Source organism: Ahaetulla prasina, chromosome 3 (genome assembly GCF_028640845.1).
Source record: "Ahaetulla prasina isolate Xishuangbanna chromosome 3, ASM2864084v1, whole genome shotgun sequence".
Taxonomy (NCBI): Eukaryota; Metazoa; Chordata; class Lepidosauria; order Squamata; family Colubridae; genus Ahaetulla; species Ahaetulla prasina.
The window spans coordinates 203,665,454-203,691,457 of NC_080541.1; the positions used below are offsets into that span (position 1 = coordinate 203,665,454).

At 42.0% G+C, this 26,004-nt stretch overlaps 1 protein-coding gene across 1 annotated transcript in view; it reads right to left on the reverse strand.

Moving 5' to 3' along the window:
* Positions 1–26,004, reverse strand: part of PREX1 (phosphatidylinositol-3,4,5-trisphosphate dependent Rac exchange factor 1) — a 265,515-nt gene that overhangs the window by 121,198 nt on the left and 118,313 nt on the right. The window contains exons 3-5 of the mRNA XM_058175593.1: positions 23,853–23,975; positions 19,211–19,315; positions 14,199–14,300 (exon numbers count right to left, since the gene is read on the reverse strand). Coding sequence (XP_058031576.1) covers positions 14,199–14,300; positions 19,211–19,315; positions 23,853–23,975 — 330 coding nt within the window. The remainder of the gene's footprint in view (positions 1–14,198; positions 14,301–19,210; positions 19,316–23,852; positions 23,976–26,004) is intronic.

Sequence of the window (26,004 nt, forward strand, 5' to 3'; positions counted from 1 at the left end):
TGTGTGATATCATTTCTAAGTCTGTTTCTAAGCACAGAGTTCCAGCTTGAATACAAATTTGGTTTAAGGACAAATTAGGGAACAGAATTGAGATTGTCATCCATTCTATTCTTGCTGTATCCTTAAATCAACCCTCAGTTGTGCTGTAAGACCCCATCTTGTGCCAGAGAAAGAGTCAACTGTCATTCCAATCAGCTCCTATACAAGAAATGAAGCCCCTCTGGTGCAAGTGACTTTTGACTTGGTTCAAGAGAAAGGGTTGTTAGCACAAGAAACAAGTACTGTGCAGCGAAGAAGGCAAATGCAGAGAAATAAGGACATGAAAGGCAGCATGAGAAAGGAATTGGGAACAAAATACACGAAGCACTTTAGTCTGAGTAGTTATTCCTGGGGAATGTTCAGCTTCATATTGTAGTTACTGGGGCAAGAGATCCAAAAACAGGCTGCTTAAGGATTAAGAGAAATTCGGGGGGGGGGGGAATTGTGATAAAGACATGCTGAACCTGATATTAAAACAAGCAATAAAGGAAAATGATTTGTTTCTAAACTCTAATCCCGTTACCAGGTTGAACACTGAACTACCGTAATTGTGCCACCTATCCGCAGAAGCCTGACAGTTAGAAGTGTTTTAAATACAGAGGGAACTAACACAATTGAAATATTAGCATTCACTATTGAACGAATACCATAGAAGAGACCTTTTTAATGTATTTTAATTTCTCACGTAAATGAATAAACCCATGGGAAATAATTCACTCACACAGTCTAACATGCATAGAATCTTTTCTTTTATGTACACTGAGAGCATATGCACCAAGGCAAATTCCTTGTGTGTCCAATCACACTTGGCCAATAAAATTCTATTCTATTCTATTCTATTCTATTCTATTCTATTCTATTCTATTCTATTCTATTCTATTCTATTCTATTCTATGCAACGGTTCTTCTAACAGTCTTTGTATTTTCAGCCTGTTGGCCAAAAAGCAAGAAATATTGTGGAAATTCTGTAGAGATTCTCAGTCATCTAGGTCATGGTTGTCCCAAAGATGCTTTTTCAGGAGGCAATTGGACTTTCTTGGGTTTTTTTCTTTTGAAGATGTTTCGCTTCTCATCCAAGAAGCTTCTTCAGCTTTGACAGGACAGTGGGAATCCTTCCATTCCCCACTATCCTGTCAGAGCTGAAGCAGCTTCTTCAAAAGAAACTTTTTCAAAAGAAAAAAAACAAACAAACAAGAAAGTCCAGTTGCCTCCTGAAAAAGCACCTTTGGGACAAGAAAGATTGTGGTTCTTTTTATCATTCTATTCATACTTGTTTTATACAGGTAGTCCTTGACTTATGGCCACAACTGAGCCCAACATTTTTGTTGCTAAGTGAAACATTTGTTAAGTAAATTTTTCTCCATTGTAAAACCTTTTTTTGCCACAGTTCTTAATTGAATCACTGCAGTTGTTAAATTAGTAACATGGTTGTTAAGAGAATCTGGCTTTCCCATTGACTTTGCTTGTCAGAAGGTCACAAGGGGATCACATGACCTTGGGACACGGGAACTGTCATAAATATAAGCCAGCTGCCAAGCATCTGAATTTTGATCATGTGACCATGGGGATGCTACAACAGTCGTAAGTGTGAAAAATGATCATAACTCACTGTTTTAGTGATGTAACTTTGAACAGTCACTAAATGAACTGTTGTAAGTCGAGAACTACTTGTACGTGAATGACCAATGCAGTATAACAGAAGCTGCAAGTTTGTAGGTACCATTCATTTAGCATCCTTTAGAAATTATAGAGGCACTGAAAGTACTTTTTTCACACCGGTTCTCACACTTATGACTCATGCAGCATCCCCACAGTCACATGATCAAAATTCAGGTGCTTGGCAACTGGCATGTATCTAGGACAGGGGTCGGCCTCTTTAAACACTGAAAGAGCCACAAAGGTCCTAACCGGAAGCCCCCATTTAATTCTGGAGCCGACTGGAAGTCTGGTTCCCCCACCATAGAGTCTCTTCCTATTGCGGCATCCTTTTTTTTCTATCTGTCCTAACTGAAAGCCCCACCAATTGTGGAGCCGAACAGCAACAGGGAGCCACAGCAGAGGGGATGAGAGACTCCAGAGCCGCAGGTTGCCGACCTCTGATCTAGGACAGTTGCAGTGTCCCAGGATCATGTGATTACCATTTGTGACCTCCAACAAGCAAAGATTTATTGATAAGGGAAGCCGGATTTATTGATGAGGATTGGATTCACATAACAATTGCAGTGATTCACTTAAGAACCATGGCCAGAAAGGTTACGAAGGCTGGGCACAACTCATTCAACAACTGCCTTACTTAGGAATGGTCCCGATTATGGTTGTAAGCTGAAGACTTCCTATATATCTCAGCTTTAGAATATTAAGCTTATATTTACCAAACAAAGGAACTGCCACTTTTGAAGCCCATGAATTATCCCATTTCATCTAATCTGCTACTAATGCCAGCAGCATCCTTAAAAAAAAAAAGCAAATAGCAAAATACAATATAACCTACAATATTATGAAAAAAACAAGGCAAGCATGCAAAAGGAAGGATCAAACACAGCCCTTCCTAGAAGAAAGGATGTTGTTCTGTTGAAACTTGCATTGTTTTTATATGATTATCTTGTTGCCACCCACTGACTTTTTCTACAGCATGCCAATAATCTTTATTTACTCACTTTGAGAGCAAAGCATGTTTTTTCTGCAAACAAATCTACTAATATCCATATAAAATTATTCTCTTCCTCCCTGCTCCTTGCCTTTGTGCCAGTACATTGGGGTACTGCACAATACAAAACTGCTTTTCCATTGGATCATGCTACTTCTCACAAATTATATAACGAATAAGCTAACGTTAGTTTACTACGGTGAAATAATTATTCTTTTGCAGAAGTGAAAGCACATAGCTGTCAATTTTCCTACAGAGCTTTAAGCTTGGGGAGGCTGATATTTTAGCACCTTAACATCTAGCTAATTAGCACCATCTTGTCTTTTTTATACAATCCCAGGAAAAGATAAAAGGCACTTGGCCAGATTTCCATCACAATGCTTATCTCTACTGATTTCTGACACCTACCATCATGAAGGGTGGCAAGTATTATGCTGTTTTGCATTTTCTATCAAGTAAATCTAGAGTCTGGTAACTCAGGTTTTTGCCTCTAGGTGATCCTTTCTTAGGAATAGAGGAAACTCTCTGCCAAGGCTACAGCCTGTAATTATCAAATAAATGCCCTTTCATGTGGTTCATACAGCTGGCAGGCATGGAAACCAAAATAACACAGCCTTGAGCTGCAGCCAGATACCTGAAAAGCTAAAATGCAAATAAATGACAGCAACTATCCATAATCCTTTTGCCAAACAACCATCAGTCTGTTGATTCCAAGGATGTGTTGTGTTACTATGACCTACATATCCCATTAAGTTAGGGGACAAGAAAGCAGAGAAGAAATGCTACTAATCTTCACCCTGAGGATGAGATTTATGTGTAACCTCACTGCTTCCAATTCACTCTAATCCCTCATTTTATTCACAGAATTTGTCCTCTCCGAGTGGAATATATTAATTCAGTGCCCAGAGGTTGAACCATGTAGCAACTGCCTCACTGCTGAACTGCATAGTTAAAAGTACTGTTGTCTTACAGCACTAAGTATAAATGAAACCATATGCTAGAAAAGCATTGAGTAAATAGCCTAAATACTTGGGGTGTATAATGTTACTATAAATTCCCCAATCATCAAACTTTACTAATACCAAACTTTTTTTTAACATTTATTGCAACTCAAAATATGCTTAATGTCTAAGAATTGACTCAGGCATTATACCTAGCACAAATTAAGTTTCTTCTTCTTCCCGTCCTCTAATACTGTAATCAAAGGCACAGAATGAATTATACCAGCCAAAACTCACATTGGTGACATTCACATGTGACTATGCCATCATGTAATGATCTTGTTCACCCCCAGATGACACAGTTGATACAACATCATCATCATCATCAGTTTTGGTGCAGGGTGTTTCATTAAAATGATGATTCCTTGTAAGGATTTCAGCCACAAACTTAACATTCAGCTGTGCCCGTTTTTTGCAGTTGTTTAGAAGACAATGATTTTGATTATTTCTTTAGGGAATACAAGTTTGAAGAAAATAAATTAAAAAAAGAACTTCAAAATAAATTTAAATGTTGTTTCCCCTCAATCTTCATAACTTCATATATATAATCATATATACAATTTTATATAATCGTATTACAAATATATCCACTCCCTAAATCTATTTCTTTCTCTTCTCTGATTTCCGTCTCTTCTTTTTTTCTATTATTTCCCTGAACTCACATTCCATTTGACCTTTCCTCTTTGACATTTATGCCACCTGTCCTGAAGCTCTTTTCCCTAATGTGATAATATAATGTTCCTCCTCAATGAGACAGTCACATTCATAATTAAAAAAAAAGGGGGGGGGGAATCATTGAGATGAAAGATGCCAAAACAGATTTGCTTCAAAGCTGCATATGCTCATGTTTAAGTAAAAAAGCAAAGGTGGATATAAATACTACAACTCAACTAAAAAATTGAGGTATTTTATCTCCGTGACAAAGTCCATAATCAGTTCTCCTGTATGGCTCTTTCAAGTGCTGCTCAAGTCCTCTTAAAGTACATTTCAAAAACCCTGCAGCGGTCCGTCTCTCTCCCTCCCTCCCTCCCTCCCTCTCTCTCTCTCTCTCTCTTTCTCTCTCTCTCTCTCTTTGGTTCTTGATTCTTAAACTGGAGCCAAAATACTACTTTTAACAAGCTAAATCCTATCTTTTCAAAAAATTATCTTTTAACAAGCTTCGAGATAGAGAATGGTCCTAGTTAGAGAATAAAAATGCAAGTTGGAAATAAAAGAAAGAAATTAAAGAAGAGTAGAAAATATGTTAAGATAGAGATGTATAGAGATGTTCATTGTTATTATGTCTATTAGGATTATTATGCTTAATATTATTATTATATTTTTATTAGAAGATATGTTAAGAGGAGAAAATTTAATAGGTTTACTATGTTCAATATTAAAATTGTAAGATCAGAGAACTAATATCAAAGTAATGAATGCTGTTGTAAACCTTGGTGGTTATTGCACAGACATATTTGTACCCAGATGACACACCGTTTAAGGGAAGATGGAATGTTTATATTAAAAAATAAAAAATAATTTAAAAAATAGATAAGAGGACGGTCCTTTACAAAGAATGCCACAATGCCATCCTGCAATCTATGTGCGCTGACGTGTTCAGGAATGCTCTTTTTCAGCATAATAATAGTTTTCAAGATCTGAAACAGAGTATTGAAAGCTGGAGGCTAGGAATAATTCTGCTACCAATTATGTTGTCCTACAATAAAGATAAAGGTAAAGGTTTCCCTGTCCAGTCATGTCCAATTCTAGAGGGAGATGTCCATCTCTTTTTCCAAGCTGAGGGAGCCAATGAGGGAGTTGTCTAAAGACTTTTCGGTGGTCATGTGGCCAGCATGACTGTACGTCAACACATGTGGAACGCTGTCACCTTCATACTGAATTGGTATCTATTTATCTGCTTGCATTTGTATGCTTTCAAACTGCTAGGTGGGCAGGAGTTGGGGAAAGAACAGACGCTCACACCATTGCACAGTGCTTGGGCCTCAAACAGCCAACCTTCCAGTCAACAAGCTCAGTGTCTTAACTGCTAGGCCATGGTGCCCCCTTATCCCAGGAATGAAATTTACTTACCTTCCTTACCAGTTCGGAAGTGCATGCACCACCTGTGCAAAACCACATTACTTGGTGTAAAAAACACATTACTTCCTTGTTAAAACCAGGAAGTAATGACACCTAGGCAGGTAGGCGGAGCTTTGCTCTGCCATCACTACCAGATTGCCAAACTACCAGCCACAATCGCTACCAGATTGCGCGATCTGGTCCAATCCGGGAGCATTTCACCTCTGCCTTATCCTGAAGTAACGAGAAGGGAACGTTGGCTTACCTGAACGTCCCTTCTTGGAGAGGGGAAAACGGCCGTCAGGAATGGGTAATCTCTTCTCGTTGCTGATTGGACCGAGTCTTTTAAATTGTAGTTTGTGGTCCCCGCCTCCTCCTATTTCCCTCCAGCTTTTTCGGCGAGGATTCAAGTGTAGGCCGGCCTGTCTTTCTGCAATGATAGAGAATTAGTGCCCTCCCGCCCCAGGGCCCCTAATAGACAGACGCCTTGGGTGGGACTGACGGCCGTTTTCCCCTCTCCAAGAAGGGACGTTCAGGTAAGCCAACGTTCCCTTCTCTCAGTCGGGGAAAACGGCCGTCAGGAATGGGATATACCAAAGCTCCCCATGTCTTACCGGGAGGGTCGATGGCGGCTTGTCATTGTTGGGAAAACACCGACTGCAGAACCCGTCTGCCAAAGGCAGCGTCGGCTGACGCGTAGGAGTCCACCCGGTAGTGTCGAATAAACGAAGAAGGGTTGGACCACGTCGCCGCTCTGCAAATCTCCTCGATGGAGGCTTGGGCTCCCCAAGCGGCCGAAGATGCTGCACTTCTGGTAGAGTGTGCTGTAATCTTTCGCGGAACCGGTAGGGATTGGCTCTCATATGCTGTGGCAATTGCGGCCCTAATCCACCTGGCCAGAACCGACTTGGTCACCTTTTGGCCCAGAGACAGAGGTTGGAACGACACAAAAAGGGCCTCTGTTTTACGGAAGGATGATGTCCGCTCAATGTATATCTTCAATGCTCTTCGCACGTCCAGAGTATGCCACAGTCTCTCTAAGTGATGTTTGGGAGATGGACAGAAATTAGGCAGAACGACCTCCTGCGTCCTATGGAATTGGCTGTTAACCTTCGGGAGGAAGGTAGGGTCTAGACGTAGCACCACTCTGTCGTTGAAGAAGGTGCAGAGATCCTGCCTAATTGATAGAGCTGATAATTCCGAAATTCTGCGGGCAGAGGTGATGGCTATCAGAAAGGCTATCTTCAGTGACAGAATACGTAGAGATGAGTCTCTAAGAGGTTCAAACGGCGCCTTAGTAAGAGCATTGAGAACAGCATTTAATCGCCACGATGGAAAGCGGTGAACGACTGGCGGGTTGACGTTGTTAGCCCCCCGGAAGAATTGTTGAATGAGAGGCTCTTTGGACAGGGATATAAGTGAACCACATCTCAAGACTGAAGAAATTGCCGCTACTTGTCTCTTGAGTGTATTGGTCGCTAATCCTGAATCGAGACCTCGTTGCAGGAAAGCTAGAATGTCTAATACAGAAGCTGAGGAAGCCACTATACCTTGAGGTGAACACCACCCTTCAAATGTGCGCCACGTGGCCTCGTAAATCCGTTTGGTAGAGTCCCTGCGGGAGGCCAGCATGGTGGGGATGACCTGGCCTGGAACTTTTGCCCTAATCAAGACGCTCCGCTCAATCTCCACACGGCTAGGCGTAGCCATTGCGGTTCGGGGTGTCGAATCGGTCCCTGGAAAAGAGACACTTGGCTGTCCGGGATCCTCCACGGTTCCCGAACTGACAGAGTCAATAGGTCCGCAAACCAAGGTCTCCTGGGCCAGAATGGGGCGACCAGAATCAATTCCGACTTTTCCAAGAGAAGCTTGCGAATTACTCTGGGAATCAGAGGAATTGGTGGGAAAGCGTAGAGAAGTCCCGGAGGCCAACTGCTGCGGAGGGCGTCCACTGCCTCCGCTCCCCGAGATGGGAATCTCGAGAAAAACCGAGGCACCTGATTGTTGGTCTCTGAGGAGAATAAGTCCACCTGAGGAAGTCCGAAGCGGGAACACAGCTCGTGGAAATTCGTTGGAGACAAGGTCCATTCCGACTGGTCGATGGTTTGGCGGCTGAGGGAGTCTGCTGTACAGTTGTCCGTCCCCGCAATATGTTCTGCTTTCAAAGAGCGCAGGTGGGATTCGGCCCAATGACCGAGGGAAAGGGTTTCCGTCATCAACGAGTGGGAATGCGTGCCCCCCCACCTGTTTATGTGCGCCTTCGCCGTCACGTTGTCCGTGAGGATAAGGACATTCCTGTCCCGGATGAGATCCTCGAAGGCTAGAAGAGCCAGACGGATGGCACGCAGGTCTAGGAAGTTGATGCCGTGATGGGCTTCTGAGGGAGACCACTTGCCTTGGGCCAGGTGTTGATTCAATGTGCCCCCAGCCCGAGACTGGCATCTGTGGTGATCACGTCCCCCACTGGTTCCCTGAAGACTGAACCCCTGGCCAGCACCTCCGGATTCCACCAAGCCAAAGAGTCGGCCACCTCCCGTGGAAGACTCACCCGTCGTTTGGAAGAACTGCACCGTTTCCTCTGATGTGGCAAGAGGAACCACTGAAGTGGCCGACTGTGGAGGCGAGACCATGGGATAATATCGTATGACGACACCATTTTCCCCAGGAGTGGGGAGAGTTGTTCCAAAGGAACCGACCGTGACACTCTAGAGATGCTAGCTAACTCGGCCAAACTGACCTGACGTTCGAGTGACAGAAAAACCATTGAACTCAGTGAATCAATCTGTGCCCCCAAGTGTACTATAGAGGTGGAGGGATTAAGATGGCTCTTCTCCCAGTTAATAGAGAACCCGTGTGATTGTAGCGCTTCAATGGTCAAAGAAATATCTCTATGGGCGCATTAGGGCAGTTGACATGATGAGAATGTCATCTAGGTAGGCCTGGAGCCTAACCGAAACCTTCGGATGTGGGCCATAAGAGCAGCCATGACTTTAGTAAAGACCCTAGGGGCCGAAGACAACCCAAAGGGTAAGGCCCGGTATTGATAGTGAGACCCTTGAAGCAGAAACGCAAGTATTTACGGTGATCACGTCTGATGGGGATATGTAAGTAGGCTTCTGTTAAATCAATAGAGGCCATGTAATCTCCCTGTCTAATACACTCCAATATGGAACGTAATGAGTGCATTTTAAAACGGTGGTACACAATGTACTTGTTAAGAGCCTTTAGGTCCAGAATAGCCCTCCAGCCCCCCGACGGCTTGCTTACGACAAAGAGTCTGGAATAGAAGCCCTGTTTGAGTTGATCTTCAGGAACCAATTGAATAGCTCGAATAGCCAAAAGGTGATGGACCGCCGACTCCACCAGAGACGCACTAGAGCTGCGGGAGGAAGTCGGGCAAGAAACAAAAACTGTCGGAGGGTGGAGAGGAATTCTAGGCCAGGCCGTGTTTAATGGTATCTCTAACCCAACGGTCTGAAGTGGAAACTTCCCATTGGTCAGCAAATAGAGCTAACCGCCCCAATGGGAGGACTGCTGGGACTACTTGAATCGATTGTACTGTTTGCCCGCCCCCTCGGAACGGCTTACGGGCGAAAACTTTGCCCTGTTCTGACCTGGTCGGCCCTCTGGTTGTTTCCTCTGTACGACGAAAATCTTCGCCAAACCCCGACCCTCCGGAATCCTGGCCACGAAAGGCGGCAGATGAAGCTGGTGAGGTCGAGGAGCGAAAATAAGGCTGATGCGAAATTCCCCGTCGAGATAGGGAGGGTAAGACCTTCTTCTTGTCCTTGGTCTCTATTAGGATCGGGTCTAGCGGCGCCCGAATAAGTGTGTGCCCGCATAGGAGAGGAGGCTAGGCGCCATTTATTTCTGGTGTCCGCTCGCCAGTGACGGAGCCATAAAAGTCTGCGGATGTGACTGTAGACCCGATAGCTTTGGCGGCGGGCGCGTTCAGCGTCGAATCAGCTGAGAACTCCAGAGCTGCAATGACCTTGTTAAGGTCCTGATGAGCTCTTCGTCCGATGATGGTAGCGGCCCTGAAGTTGCTTTAGCCACATGATAGAGGCTCTATTGAAAAAGAAGATGCCATGGAGGACCTGACTGACCAGGCTGAAGCCTGATGGGATTTGACCAAAGACTGGTCAGCCCTTTTGTCCTCGGACGGAGAGCCTCGTTCTCTGGACCCGTAACGTGAGAGGTTGCTGTTAGGGCCACTACTGGTGCGTCCACGGAGGGGACTTGCAGGATATTTTCGAGGTCTGCTGCGCAGTTGTAAAACTTTTTGTCTGTGGCGTTGGGGTTAGGACCCGAACCCGGACTCGCCCACTGACGCTGGACCACATCGACGAACATCTTAGGTGCGGGAATAGTCTCGGCGGCCACCGTGGGTTCCACAAACAGGTTAGATGAGGTGCTAGGTAGGGTTGGGGGATTAGCTGGGGAGCCCGCAACCCCACCTAACCCTGTAGTAGCTAGGGCTTTGAACAGGAGTGATCGAAACAAGTGGGGTTTAAAGAGGCCCACAAATGAAGGCTGGTCCGGCCCCAGACCCTCATCCTCCGATAAGGCCTCCCCAGTATCCTCTTCTTCTTGACCGAGGCCTGGCTGACCTCCCAGGTGATTCTTCTCTTTGAGAATTGAACATGGCGGGCCTGAATTAGAAGACTGTCTCTTTTTATCTACCCTATTGGCTTTGGAAGAAGAAGAGGGCATAGATTGCTGATGAAGGGCTTGAGCTACCTCCTGACGAATGGCCTGTTGTATCATCAGATTGAAGGAGTCTGGCAGTTGAAAAACTGGCATCTGGGGCAATCTGGTATCAGGATGTACTAGGGGCACCCCCGCTCCTTGTGCCACCCCCATTCCTTGTGATACCCTAACTGGTTGAGATTGCAGGGAATCTGGGGAAATCCTGAGTTCCATCTCTGAAAGGGTGCGGAACAATGGGGTGGTTGCAGTTTGAGCTGAAGGTAAGGGGGAAAATCTATCCGGGGACCAGGATCCAGGCGCTTGGATAGGCTGGGAGAGAAATACTGGGCCTTGTGGGTCAGGAATGGCCCCAGCGTTTTGATTTCCCCTTGCTTTGGGAAGGAGACGGTGAGCCCTCTTTGAGGCCTTGGAGAATACCTTTCCAGAGCCCTATGGCGTCTCTCCTCAGCTTGAGCCCCTTTCTTAGCTTTGGCCCTGGCAATTTTCGCCCCTGACAGGAGATGCTTGAGGGGCTGTAGAGGGACCCTCCCCTGGGTCATCCAGAGTCGCTTCCCTCTGAATAGGAGCTGGCAAGGCGGTCTGGGAATTACAGGCGTCCGCCATTTTGTAAAGGAACGTTTCCCGCCAATTTACGGCCGCTTGGGCCTACTCACGTTCCTTTTGGCCTGCCGCTTCTGCTGTGGGCGTCCAGCGGCAACTTCGACGTTCTCCTCTCTCTTTCTCTCTCTCTCTCTCTCTCTCTCCTCTTCCTGACCGCGGACTCCAGCGGTCGCCGCCCCTTTGCTAGCCCGACAGCCTAAAAGGCCATCCACTGGCCTCCCCCGTCTACCTGCAGCCCTTGCGGAATCCAAAAAGGTCAAAAAAAAAAAAATTTTTGCTGGGGCAAGGCTGGGTGTTTTCTTCGGCCCGCGGCTCCTGGCCTTGGAATCGCTGCCGCGGCCGGGATCGCGACGGGGGAGCTGAGAGAGAGAGAGGCTGAAGAGTGCCGGTTAAGCGGAGCGCTTCTGGTACGACTCCCGTGAGCCGCTCCTGCGCCTCCCGATCGTCCGACGACTCTTCGCGCCACGGGGACGAAACCCGTGAGCGCTGTGATGGCTAGCTGGCGAAATCGCCTGGGCGGTCCTGTGGGCTCGGGAACAGATCCCTGCTCACCGCTCTCCACCAGTCAAATCAAGTGGTCAAAAAGACCAAAAAATAAAAATTAAAATTAAAATTAAAAATAAAATAGAAAAAAAAAAAATTTTGTACTCGCTAAGAGAAAAACCTAATTAAACACTGAATTTACCACAAACTCAATCCCTCAAACTAGAAGCCCAGTCTGAGGTAATAAGAAACGCTCCGGTCCTAGCAAAAACCGAGTCGAAAAAGCTGGAGGGAAATAGGAGGAGGCGGGGACCACAAACTACAATTTAAAAGACTCGGTCCAATCAGCAACGAGAAGAGATTACCCATTCCTGACGGCCGTTTTCCCCGACTGAGAGAATGAAATCTAAAGCTGAATCCACATTAAGCAAATTCTGCTTGATGTATGACTGTCTAACTGTATGACTTTGGGAGGAGAAGAAAGACCTCTGTATTTATGGGGACATTTATCACCATTGTAAGATGAAAAGAATGTAAAATTTGTTAACATAACATCCATGGTGACTCTTAGTCTACATGTAACTGGATGGAGCAGTAATCATACAGTAGAAAGATGCCTTATTTGCTACCTAACATAATTAATTTGCTGAGAAAAAGAAACAACAACATCTATTCTAGAAGTCTTCTAGAAGTTGAGCCATAGAAACTGGACTTGTTGGTTCAAAAGGTTTCACAGCTTATCCAAGTTGCTTCCTCAGTCTATTCTAGAATCTCTCTTCTTGATGCACTTGAGATAGTATCCACTATCGGCAGCCTAAATTGTTCAGCTTCCATTATTTGATATTTGGAGTTAAGGCCCTGACTTGTCCTTTAGAAAGGTGGAAGAGCAGTGTGAGCAGATTCAAGTGGCAGGGGCATAGATTAATAACTGCAGTAAGAGTATAAATGTGGGCAAGACTTGAATTAAGAGTAAGTAATAATTAAATTAATCAATATAATTAATTTCTTCTTCCACCATAGTAAAAATTACAGTTTGGCAGCAACTAATTGCATTCACACAATTTGCTTAAGCAGATCAGTTCATGATTTATTTTGCACAGCATAAGAAGCTTGGTCAGCTGTAATTTTAATTATATATTTTTTGACTTACCATAATACATGAACCTGATGTGTTTGGTTATTGTTATGCTTACTATATGAATCCAGGTAACAGGAAAACTTAGCAAGGCTAAACAGGTTGTGTGAAAGCAGCTCTAGGGAGTACCAATTCTGCTCTTCTGCTTTTCGTCAATTCTACACCGTCTCATACATACAACTGAAAGCCAACCAAGTAATCCACATCAATGTGGATGCTTAAGGAAGTAAAACATGTAGTCTGGAATGAATTCTGGGCACTTTTATCAAATCCCAACTTCCTTGGCCTGTTTATCTTATTCTAGAGGCTTTGAGAAGGCTCCCAAGTGTCACCCATAATCCCAGAGCAAATCCATGGAATAAACATCCCCTCCCTTCCTGCTTAGCCTTGACCCAATGATTATTTTGGGCCTCTTGCAAAAATTCAAGCAGCAGTTTAAAACAAACTAATTTTTAAGAGTCTGATTCATAGACTTAGGTATGTAAAAAGGGATTAAGATTTCTGGACTTTTGAAGCATTGCCCTATCTCAAGTATCTCAAGTTATTAGCACTAAGACATATATTTTCATGAAAAGGTCAGTCCTGTTTTCTATTTGCAAAGGCATGTTTGCACATCTCTCTTGTATACTTATCCCCATTCTGATCTTGTCCACCAATTCAAATTCACACAATATTGCTGGATTACACATTTGTAGCTCTCTATGACAGCCCAAGCTTTCAGAATTAAGTTTTGTATCAGCTAAATCTTTCTCCTCGTATATCGTAATGCTTTCTTCCTTTACTCTGTTGGCATATGTGCATTTATTTACATGTTCTTTATCTGTAAGACAATATTTCATGTTGTTTGAAAATAACTATGGGTTTATCATTTTTAATAATTTATATATTGATTTTATGGATTTATTTTATAATTTTATTACTGTTTTGTCTCATCTGTTATAAGCTAGGTAGTATCAGAAGAGTAGATGAAATATACAGTAGATAAATAGATAAATGAAAGAAAAAGGCAGTACACAATCTTGCCTCCCCAAATTCATGATATAATTTCAAATGAATGAATGAATGGGGAAAGGACAGAATGCATAAACTAAAACCAATCCTTTAAATTTTTATTCCTAAGAATCTACTCTGATAATACTGCTTTTTAAAATGAAACTGTTTCTCTTATTTGGAGTGGTACTTTCTAATTAAACATATAACATTGCCATTTAAACTTACTACGATATATTTTTACATTGTGGAGTATTGGAGTATAAGCATGATTCAAATTTAGTTCAAAACAACAACTCTACAATGCCTCAAATCATTCATTGTAAAATAATCAGGAATGAAACAGCTAAATGATATGTTACCTGGGTGAATCAATTTGTAGTAAGCCATAAAAATCATTCTTATTGTATTCAAGTTTTATGAACAACCTGTAAGCAGGTAAGTGGAACTTTTCATGCAATGAAGAAAACTGAAAAATTGCAGGACAAGAATCCAAGGAAATAACTATCAGGACAAAGTCTTCATTTGGTGTTACCTTGAGGAGAAGTGGGTATTTGCAAATCCTCTGAATTGGAGTTAGGAGATAACCTTCAAGTGGAATGTCTGTAGTCTTTCTACCTCCCAAAAGCATGCAACTCTGCAACCAGAAAAGAATAAGAATATTGCATTTCACTCAAAATGTCTCAAGATACCATAGTAATGAATAACATTTTGTAGAGCTGGTTAACTTTAGAGCCTTATACGATGATGGACTAAGAAAATGTATCAAAATACTTTTAATACATAGAGAAAAGGAATATTTTATTTATTAAAAATTTATAATCTGTGTTTCTTCAAGTTTACATATATAGCAGCACTCCCCAACCTGCGGATTGGCAGTGGTTTGTGGGGAGGGGGAGAAGAAGGGATGCACCCACCTACCCATTGCATAAATGGAGCATCGCATGCTCGCATGCCAATTGTGCAGACCAGTTCCCAATGGGCAGGGACCAGTACCGGGTTGCAGACCAAAGGTTGGGGACCCCTGATTTACATATAGGGTGTCAAGGTTCCAAGTAACACCCCCAACCGAATAAGACTCTGAGACAGGCATTCCCTCAAAGTTCCATTTTATTAGGGATGTCATATTGGCACATCTGGGAAAACCCGAATCTGAAAGCCCCCAGGTTTTCCCCACCCATAGGAAAGTCAAAGTCCCTTCCCCTGCACCCACATGTCCATCACATGGTCCAATCAATCCACCGTCCCAACTGGAAATATTTCCCAGTCATGCCTCTCCAGGTGCAGGCTGAACTCCCAGAGGAAAGAATGTTGTGGCTATATATCTCTACCCACTCCATGCAAACCCCCCCCTCATTTTCCCACAGCAGGCCTGTGCACTAAATGTAGCAGTCCTGAAGATCCAAAGAGAAAGATGGCCCCCAGGGCTGACACAGCGTTCCCAAAAAATCTCCCGACCAAGCACTGCCAAAGGCTGTGGCTTCATAAGCCTTGGTATTGCAATTCAACACAGTTTTCACTATAAATTCTAAAGACAACATAGTACAACACAAAAACATCTGGATAGCCATGTGTATTTTATCCAAATAGCCATCCCATTCACAGATAAAATATACAGCTAAGCTGGAATGCATATTTTTAGGAATGAAATATTCTAACATTTGGGTTCTTAGCCAACATGATGGCATCTGCATATAAATATATCCATATATTTGCATTTCCAATCAACATAGACTTAGAAGACTTAGAATAATTATACTGACACTTTGATCAAAGTTTGATCAAAGTTTGATCACTAATCATCAAACATTAAAATGAAATTTCATTGTTTACAGCTCTCAAAGGGTCACTACCTCCAATATACCCTACATAAAAATGACTAAATAAATAAATAAATAAGCATATGCCCATATATATTATATGACACAGAGAAACAACACAGTCTAGTTCGGATCTATACATATACATGGCGAGAAAAACATATCACTACCATCACTATAGCATTAAGCAACCCAGAACATGTGTCCTTGTAAATGCTAAGATATTTACTAAACATTTTATATATATAAAATGCAGCAGGAGAATGAGGAGGGAATGATAGTACTTGGATCATCGCCCAAATGCTGCAGGTTACATATTTATGTCAGATATTAGGATGCAAAACAGGAACATTTAAGCGATGACATTTTCCACACGTGTCATTATTTTAGCATCACTGTAATTTGTAGCAGGCGTTGCTGCTGTGGCGTTTTACAATATAATTATTTTAATTTTGTTCCAAGAAACTTCTACACCTTTCTTTATTATGTTCGCTTTCCACCTAAAGTTTTTTGGGACCATATAGAGCAGGGGTCCCCAATCTTTTTAACCTCAGGGACCACCAAGTTCATAATTTTAAATTGCATGGACCACTAATATGAATCCAGCACACCGCATGCACCGCTTGCAAGTGCAAGTTGTGCTTCCCACAGCTTTCAGCCATCACAATAGCTGCTTCGGCCTGCTTGCACTGCAGCTCCTCCACCAGGCTGCACGGGCAAAATACGAAGATTTCTCCATGGACCACCAAAATTTTCTCGCGGACCACCAATGGTTGGTGACCGCTGACATAGAGCACCTCTGCTTCAGACTGCACGCCTCTGGGCTAAGTTTTCTTTAAATTAGGGTGAAAATGCATGGGAACCAATGCATTCATTAATCCCTAAGTAATATTTTAGACCAGGGGTGTCAAACTCAATTTCACTGAGGGCCGCATCAGGGTTGTGCTTGACCTCGGCAGAGGGGGGGGGCATGAATGGGATGGGCATGGACAGCTTGATGTCACTTGTGTTGAGGGCGCCTGTGGTAGCCGAGCGCTCTGCTAGAGAAAATGGGCTCCTGAGCTCTGTTTTCGGCCGCAATAGCCTCCTGCAATCCTCTGCCAGTAAAAACAGAGCTCAGGGAAACCGCCCCGGGTTTTGTTTTCACTAGCAGAGGGCTGCAGGAGGCCGCTGTGGCCAAAATGGAGCCTGGGAAGGCCGCATATGGTCCTCCTGAGCTCTCTTTTCACTGGCAGAGGCACTGAGGGTCGGTTCTTTGCTGTTTCTAGGGCAGCCCCGCAGGACAGATCAAAGCAACTTGAGTTTGACACTCCTGTTGTAGACCCACCACCAAACTAAAAACAATATTTTAGAATTTAAAAAATCTTACATGTTTTTGCCATTCTGACATGAAACTTGTAAGACAGAGAAAACGTGTGAGAACTTAGCGCTAAGAATGCCAACATTTTAAAACATTTGACAATTTTACAAAAATTCAGCCATTAAAAATGGATCAAAGATCATTCTTAGGTAGAATCTAGAGGTGGCTGCTGCTGGTTCAGACTGGTTCACCTATACTGGTAGTTCCGACCAGTGGCTGGGCCTGCCCACCCGCCCTGGTGCTATCCTGTCCTATATATCTCACTCTCTGCTCGCTCGCCCCGCTCACGCAGCCCAGCTGATTTTCGTGCCTCACCCGCCCTACTCACTGAGGCTGCCCGAGAAGGTGGCTGGAAGCTGCGCGCATGAAATCACCACGTGTTTGAAGCCGCACAGAAGGTGCACATTTTCGGTTCTGCACTAGGTGAACCGCTTGTTAAATTATGTGAAGCCCACCTCTGGTAGAATCAAAAGCATGCCAAATGTCTCTTAATTTTTTTATTTATTCTCATTTTATTGTGATATGATCATGCTGGGCATAACTAGTTTGGTGAGATAGGAAGAGGGAAATTAAGAAGAGCAGAAAAGCCGTGGTGGCACAGTGGTTAGAATGCAGTATTGCAGGCTAATTCTGTTGACCACAAGTGGTTCGCTCCTCACTGGCTCAAAGTTGATTCAAACCATCCATCTTTCCGAGGTCGGTCAAATGAGGACCCAGATTGTTGGGGGCAATATGTTGACTCTGTAAACCTCTTAGACAGGACTCTCAAAGCACTATAAAGTGGTATATAAGTCTAAGTGTTATTGCTACTGCTACTGCTATATATGGAACTACCAAACCACAAGAACAGACTTCCATATAGATACCACAGATAACTATTTAAAATGTTTTTCAAGAAAAACAATCTAACACAACCCCAAAATCTTCTCAGCCTATGAAATTTTGGCCAACAACAAAGCCAGGAAGGTGGCTTCATTTTGGTAGTTTAAAGTTTGACCTAGGCACTGAAGAAGCCTGTGAAATGATGAATAAGGGTATAGATTTTTTTTCCTGGCAATCCAATTAATAAGTTCAGGAAATGTGCTGGAATAACAGCTGTACTTAGATTTCCTCTCAATAATTCAAGTCAAAGATGTAAATTAATACACTAGGGACAAAAGGAGTGAAAGCTTTAATTGTATTAAAGTAAGCAAGCTTGTGCCCACCGGCAACAATGTAACATAGACGTAACGCATGTACAAGACAAAAAAAACAGATCTGCATTAAATGTCTATGGAGATTCTCAATCATCCAAGTCATTGCTTTTTCCAAAAGGCAACTGGACTTTCTTGGTTTTCCTTCCCATCCAAGAAGTGAAGAAGCTTCTGAATTGAAGAAGCTTCTTGGATGAGAAGCGAAATTTTTTCAAGCAAAAACTAAGAAAGTCCAATTGCCTTTTGGAAAAGCACCTTTGGGATAGGTCTGGACTAAGAGTCATAAATGTTTTTATGGGGAAACAGTAAGAGGGACCTTGCATGAGACCCTGATAATGCTGAATTAATGAATATACCTTAGATAAATGATGGATTCTGGCAATAAATTGTTCTTATTTTTTTATTATGGTCTCATTATATATATATTTGTATTTGGTTTTTTGGTATGCATTTTAATATATAAGCTTTAGTAATATTTTATGTTCAGTATGCCTTAATAAATGATTTAGCTTCAACTGACTGAAGCAGCATAGAAGCATAATAATAAACTTAATAATGCAATCTGTTCAGTCTATACCTCCTGATTAGAGATGCTGAAACTTCCTCCCTCCCCACATGTGACAGTACAAGACGGGACCAGGAAACAACATTTCTTCATTCTTAATCCATCCCCATGGAACAGTTTACCCCCAGAGATCTGGATGTGGCAATCCCTGATGGTTTTCAAGAAAATAATTAAAACAGAATTGGTATTTAGCACTTTTAATTGCTAGTGCTGCTGGGACTGGATGCCAAGGGAATAGTATTATTTACAGTTTTTTAATGCAAATCTTTTCCACTGTGTTTTACCACAGTCTGGAGCATTTATGAGCACTTAAGAGCCAAGGTGGCGCTGTGGTTAGAGTGCAGTACTGCAGGCTACTTCAGCTGACTGCTAGCTGCAGTTTAGCAGTTCAAATCTCACCGGCTCAAGGTTGACTCCTTCCAAAGTGGGTAAAAATGAGGACCCAGATTGTTGGTGGCAATATGCTGACTCTGTAAACTGCTTAGAGAGGGCTAAAAGCACTGTAAAGAAGTATATAAGTCTAAGTGTTATTGCTATTATGAATCTCCCTTTGTTTTAAGTATTGGAGTTGGCTATAACAAAGAAATTTATGGTACCATTGATCCTTACCAATAGGAATGCTCTCACAGGAGGGATCTTGTTCAGTTCCATCAAAAGCCGGAGTGCTTTTTCATGGTTGCTGCAATACTCCTCATATACAATGAACTTTTCCTTCTGTGAGAATGAGAAAAGAAATGTATGTTAATTAAAGCTTGCTATTATTATCGGTATCTTACTGAATTAGATCCGAAGCAAACTGGTGTTACATGCCCAATCCTAGGGGTGCCCAGGGCTCTTGCACGCACTGCATTCTGCACCAGCTGCAGCTTCCAGATACTCTTCAAGACTAAGCCCATATAAAGCATACTGTAGTAGTCCATTTGGGCAGCAGTGGGTATGGAATGAACCAGTGAAATGTAAAATTTGTTACTATCGGTTCTGTGGGTGTGGCTTGGTGGGGAGGGTAATGTGACTGGGTGGGCATGGCCAACTTTTTTTTTAAAGAAAAAACTTTTAAAAGTATTTTTTCTACAACCTCTTCGGCCGAAGAGGTTGTAGAAAAAATACTTTTAAAATCCTCTGATGATCCCAGCTGAGTTGCCTGATCGTCAGAGGCTTTTCTTTTCTTTTAAAAGCATTTTTTTTGCCTTTAAAAAAAAAGAAAAGCCTCTGACAATCAGGCAACTCAGCTGGTATCATCAGAGGAGCCTTTTAAAAGCATTTTTTCTACAACCTCTTTGGCTGAAGAATTTGTAGAAAAAATGCCTTTTAAAGCCTCTGATGATTCCAGCTGAGCTGTGTGATCATCAGAGCCTTTTTTTTTTTTTTTTACTTTTTTACGGCCAAAGAAAAGATGCTTTTAAAAGTAAAAAACAAAACAAAACCTCTGATGATCATGCGGCTCAGCTGGGCATGGGAGGGGAGGCAGAGATTTTTGCTACTGGTTCTCTGAACCACCCGCCATTGCTACCGAATCAGGCGATCCAGTCCAAACCGGGAGCATTTCACCCCTGGAATGAACTGCCCTTCATAACTCCACAGCTGTCTGAGTTTAAGAATTCAACCATCGCAATAACCTGCCAACATTCCAATAAAATAAACTTATTTATTTATTTATTTATTTATTTATTTATTTATTTATTTTGTCACAACAATATATGTAACTATCATACAGAAAGGTTATATAGTATATAAAGGTATAAGCATATATATATAGGAAAAAGAAAAGAAAAACAATAGGACAGGAACGGTAGGCATGTTTGTGCGCTTATGCACGCCCCTTATGGTCCTCTTAGGAATGGGGTGAGGTCAATAGTAGAAAGTTTTTGGTTAAAGCTTTTAGGATTATGAGAAGAGACCACAGAGTGTCTAACTGTGCTAACAAAATCAGTAAGACAGAGACCACAAGTCTGTGTAGATCGATCCACATTGTGCTAGGATGCTACTGATCTAAATCATAATGCAACCCAATTTATACTATAAGACTAGAACTAGGCATTTCCATAAACCTGGAACACCTTTTCCCATCCTTGTTCGTAATTTGAATTAGAACTAAGGACCTGAATCAAAGGAAGAAATTACAAACAGAGGTTACAAAAAAAGTATATTTCACAAAAGATCAGCTAGCTACATTTGTACCATAATCCTTCATAATCTCAATACCTGTGCTGTATGGGAAAATAGAAATTGCATCCCAATATGTCTGAAGGGCACCAGGTTGAAGACTGCTTCAACATATATCCCAATAACGGATAAATAAAGCTCCAGTGCCTGATGGAGCACACATGGGAATTTATACAAGGAAAACATTATATAAGACTTAGTTCTTTAGTATTGTAGCCATTAATATCACTCAGTTCTTTGCAGCTGACCTTATGCTTGGGAAATAGCACCCAATGTTGTTTTGTTGATTTTGATTGCAGCTCTGTGACACTGGCCGTATTTTTAGAGATTATATTTAGATCATGACATCTCCTGGCAAACCACAGTTCAATATATTCAATAATTATAAAGATGCCAGAGGGCTTTCATCATGTCTTACCAGCTGTCCTTCATGCACAAGACCACAAGAATGAAAGCCATGCTTTAAAATTACTTAGTGCTTTAAGTATTTAATTTTCTCTCTGGGTGACACTGAGGTTTCTTCAAAGGATGAGGAAACTATCTGTTACATAATTAGAGACACTACCCTCAGAAAACTGAACCTGCATAATCAAGCATATTATGATCACTGATTAGAACTCTTTAAAAATAGACCTTTTCTTTGTCAGCAAATTCTTTCAGTATGCTACCCTGTAACTTAAGACCACTACACATATTACCACATTACTAAAGACACTGGATGAATTCCTGCATTATACATGTGACAGTCATGTGTAATTGCAATTCTGTAGGCATCTGTAGGCAACAGGAATATGCAGCTAGCCTATTTCCTGATACAGATACACTGCATGTACTGTATAAAAGGTAAAGGTTCCCCTCACATGTATGTGCTAGTCGTTCCCGACTCTAGGGGGCGGTGCTCATCTCTGTTTCAAAGCCAAAGAGTCAGTGTTGTCTGAAGACATCTCCGTGGTCATGTGGCCGGCATGACTCAACACCAAAGGTGCACGGAACGCTGTTACCTTCCCACCAAGGTGGTCCCTATTTTTCTACTTGGACTTTTTACGTGCTTTCAAACTGTTAGATTGGCAGAAGCTGGGACAAGTAACAGGAGCTCACCCTGTTACTAGGGGTTCAAATTGCTGAACTGCCGACCTTTCGATCGACAAGCTCAGTGTCTTAGCCACTGAACCACCACGTCCCCATGTACTGTATATTCAGCACTATTATTGATTATTATTTTTTGATTACTGTTATTACTATTATTATCTGTTCACAATAATGTAAAGTCTTTAACTGGTGCCTTCATAACATTGAGCTCTTCCTAAGAACCTAGGATGTCATATTCTATCAGTGCAGTATATGTGCAGATCCAAGCAATGTGGCATTTTGCAATTGAGAGATGAAAATTTTGCCAAGATACAGATCTTCTAAGCATCATCCAAAATTTTTTGATATGGCATTCGGTGTGCTGATAACCACTGAGACCACCATAGCTGGTTTATACCATAAACTTTCAATTTTGATTTCCAGATCTTGATACTTTGTGATCTTCTTCAATTCTTTGTCTTCTATTCAACTATCCTTTGATATTGCCCCATCAATAAGTCATATTTTTGGTGGTGAGGTCTACTCCTCTTAGTAGAACTGCTAGACTGTCTGTCCACCAGGATACTGCTGAGCTGAACACAGGCCAAACCAATGTCAGGCCCAGATGACCAGTCAGTCGGTCAGTTTTTTGTGCAAGAAATGCCTCTCCGGCCATATATGTCAAAATGCAGACATAACTTGGATGCTGTGTTTGGTCAGGAATAACTTACCTGTGGGAATAACTCTAGGAAAACAGAGGAGGGGGGAGGGGTGGGGGAGGAGGAGAGGAGGAGGAGAGGGAGGAAAGGGATGAAGAAGAATCCATACTTTCTTATTTTCAACTACAAATATATCTAGTGAGCCAAGATATTATTAGTCTGTATAGTATTCAGAACTAGCCTTGGCTATGGGGCTGGGAAGGAGAAGAAGAAAGCTATGCAAACATTTTCATAAAGAACAATTGGTGAGACCTGCGTGAGCCAAAGTTAGGGGAACATATGGATGTGCCTTAAGGGCAACCCCTGGATTTCTCAATAAATGAAGGAATGGACACCATATCAAGTTATTTTGACATTATCAAAAAAAAAAAAAACTCTACAGAATTAGATTTTTTCTCCTAAAAAAAGGTTATAGACATGCATTAGGATAGGGAGGGCTATGGACATGAAGAAGATGTAAAAGGTCTTTCACAATTCAGTTCAAGTCTGAAACTCTCCCTTTATCCTGGCAATGTTACAGGCATTTTAGTTTCCAGTTTTCAGGAAAAAAGTTTGTTTAAAACCCCATATATGAGGCAGTCCTTTCCCCAGATAATTGAGACAAAGTGTACCCCTTTTTACAGGCATACTAATCTGGTGTGATTTATTTATTTGGGCTTAGAATAAGATGTGAAGCAGAGTTGTGAGTCTCTGTGTTTCTCCAAACAAGAGGTTAAAGAAATGAGGCTTACTCTTACTTAAAGCAGGGGTGTCAAACTCAAGGCGGATGTTTAAATCTGGCCCGCGGGGCCGGCCTGGGAATATCAAAGGACCAGCCCACAGTGCCTCTGCCAGCTAAAACGGGCTGCGGGTGGGGACCCTGCGGCCCATTTTTGGACTCCCCGGCCTCCAGCAGCACTCTGCTGGCTGTAAATGGGCTGTGTGGGGGTCTTGGGAAGCATCCACACAGCTTGTTTTTGGCTGGCAGAACGCTGCAGGTAGCCTTTCAGGCCGAAAACAGGGCAGAGGGAGCTGCATACAACCCCTCTGTGCCCCGTTTTGGCCGGCAGGTTGCTGCAGGAGGTGTCCGTCCTGTCTTCTCCCCCTGCTCTCCCCCCCAGCCCACGGAGGAGAACTTCAATGCTGATCCCGCTCTCAAAGAAATCCAGTTTGACGCCCCGATTTAAATTGCTCTTACATCAATTCAGATGTCTCATGAAACCACTTGATTGCCAAATCCAATATATTTAATTTGCATCAACATACACAATTTCCAAGTCTAGTCCCAACCCAGCAGATGTATATTAATGTAACATACTCACAAATTTTAAGAAAACATCTCCCAGTTGATGCTGAGAATGAGGTTCCGGATGTAAACAATATTCTAAAGCAGTCAGGAAGTCATTATGAACATCAAGTATATCTTCCATATTGGAAAATAAAATCTGTAACATAAAAAAAACAGTAATAATTGCCTGTGAAAGCTTTGTAGATTCTTATCCCTCCATCCATTTGAAATAATCCTTATTATGTTTGTTTTACATTGTTTAATATTTCATAATAAAACAATTTAGAATTTAATTGAAAAATTAGAAAACAACATGAAGTAAAGACTATGCAAGAACTAGGAAACTTAATTAACTATGGTTGGCATATGTCTGAACAAAGATTATCCTATTGCAAAGTGTAAAGTCCTTGATAACTTAATATTTTCAAACTCTGCAATGATACCTGTCAGACTTTTGAAATGAAAAAGTTCAGCCCTTTGATTTAATAACATAGTAAAAAGAAAGAAAATAACCAATGGTGACCTGTGTGTGTATGTGTGTGTAATAGACAAGTTAGAGTGGGACACAATACTATCCCCATATGCTTTGCATATGCGCATGGTGACATATCCACCATCTTGCTGCATTTAACACACACACACTTGTAAATTCCACAGATCTTAAGTATACCTTATGACAGAACATACAGATGGTTTTAAAAATTAGACTGAAAACATTCCAAAATGCAATTTTTCTCTATTTTCTACAATGCAACACAATATTTATTGCTCATTTTCAATATAAGTTTTTAAGATGGAATGGTAATTATAAGTATACTTTATCAGACCAGCTATCCTAAACAAGCATATCTACCATAATTACTGGTTGCAAATCAACTTAACTTCATCTCTGTTTCAATTCTGATTTGGGAGAAGAATGCAAATCACTGTTGCACAATTCAGATATTATACTAAACTGGAAGCTGATATCATCATGAATTCCTTATGGCATCTTGTCCAACTGGTATTGTTATCATCTCTTTCACCATTTAAAGCTTGCAATACTCTTCTCAGCATGAAGTATGCCACAGAGCAGAGGCAACTATATTGATGGAATCTGACTTCAGTTATCCAATTGTATGTGCTGCCTTTTGTTTTCTCTTTTCCTTAGATGCTTGTTTCATACTGACAGCGCCCCATTAGTCAGCAGTCAAAGACAGGAATGGCTAAGTATTACTAAGATGATTTTAATGAGATGATAAAACCTTTCTGGAGAAAACTAAGTAATATTGAATAGGTTATACAGAAAGTTCCAAAGACTTAACCTTTCTTGTTGCTGTTTCCTTTTCAGTTATAAATTAAAAGACAGAAAACTGGTAGCACAGTAGTTATATGAATTTAAAATTTCTGGCAAGGAATACGCCATAGACTTCTACACCATTTACAGTACTGAAATCTAGTTACCATAGCAGAGCCTATCTGTATCAAACTGAGGGTTCATCTAAATCAGGGCTGTCCCACTCCAGGCCCAGGGGCCAGAAGCGTTGTGTGCTGGCCATACCCATGCCTGGTTTAGCAAAGGGGGGTGGGAAGTCCCGACACATCACGTGGCGACATGAGTTTGATACCCCTGATCTAGATTAACATCCCGAGTCAAAAGATAAACAGTTATCTGCTTCTGGAAAGGCACATAAAGTGTTTAAGCCAAAGTCACAAATAGGAAACCTGAAAGCATCAACGTCAACACAAGGAAGATAGTGGGGAAGAACGCTATGTCAATCTGTGCTGATACTATACAATACATGGAATCATAAAAACAACAAATGTTCTGTGTTCAATAACTCACTAAGTCATAAAAGAATTAACCAGTGTTTTACTTTCAGAATGCTGTCCAAATCCAGCTATTAGGATTGCAACTGCCTTGATTAAGCATTTTGAAATAAAATAAAGACAAGGAGAGAGGTACAATTTTTGCTTTGTTGAAAGTGGGTTTGTGAATTCAGAAAAAAGAAAAAAGACACAGATAAGCAGCAGCAGCAGCAGATCACCATGTGAGGGAATGTACAGAAGATAGAAGGTAGATTTCCAGGAGGAAAGGCTTTCATTCCAAAGGAGTAAGAGGCAATTCAGCTCAGATATCATGTGTGAAAGAAAGAGGGTAAAGGCAGTTTCTCCCTAATGGTTCCCAGAGTATATTATGGATGCAA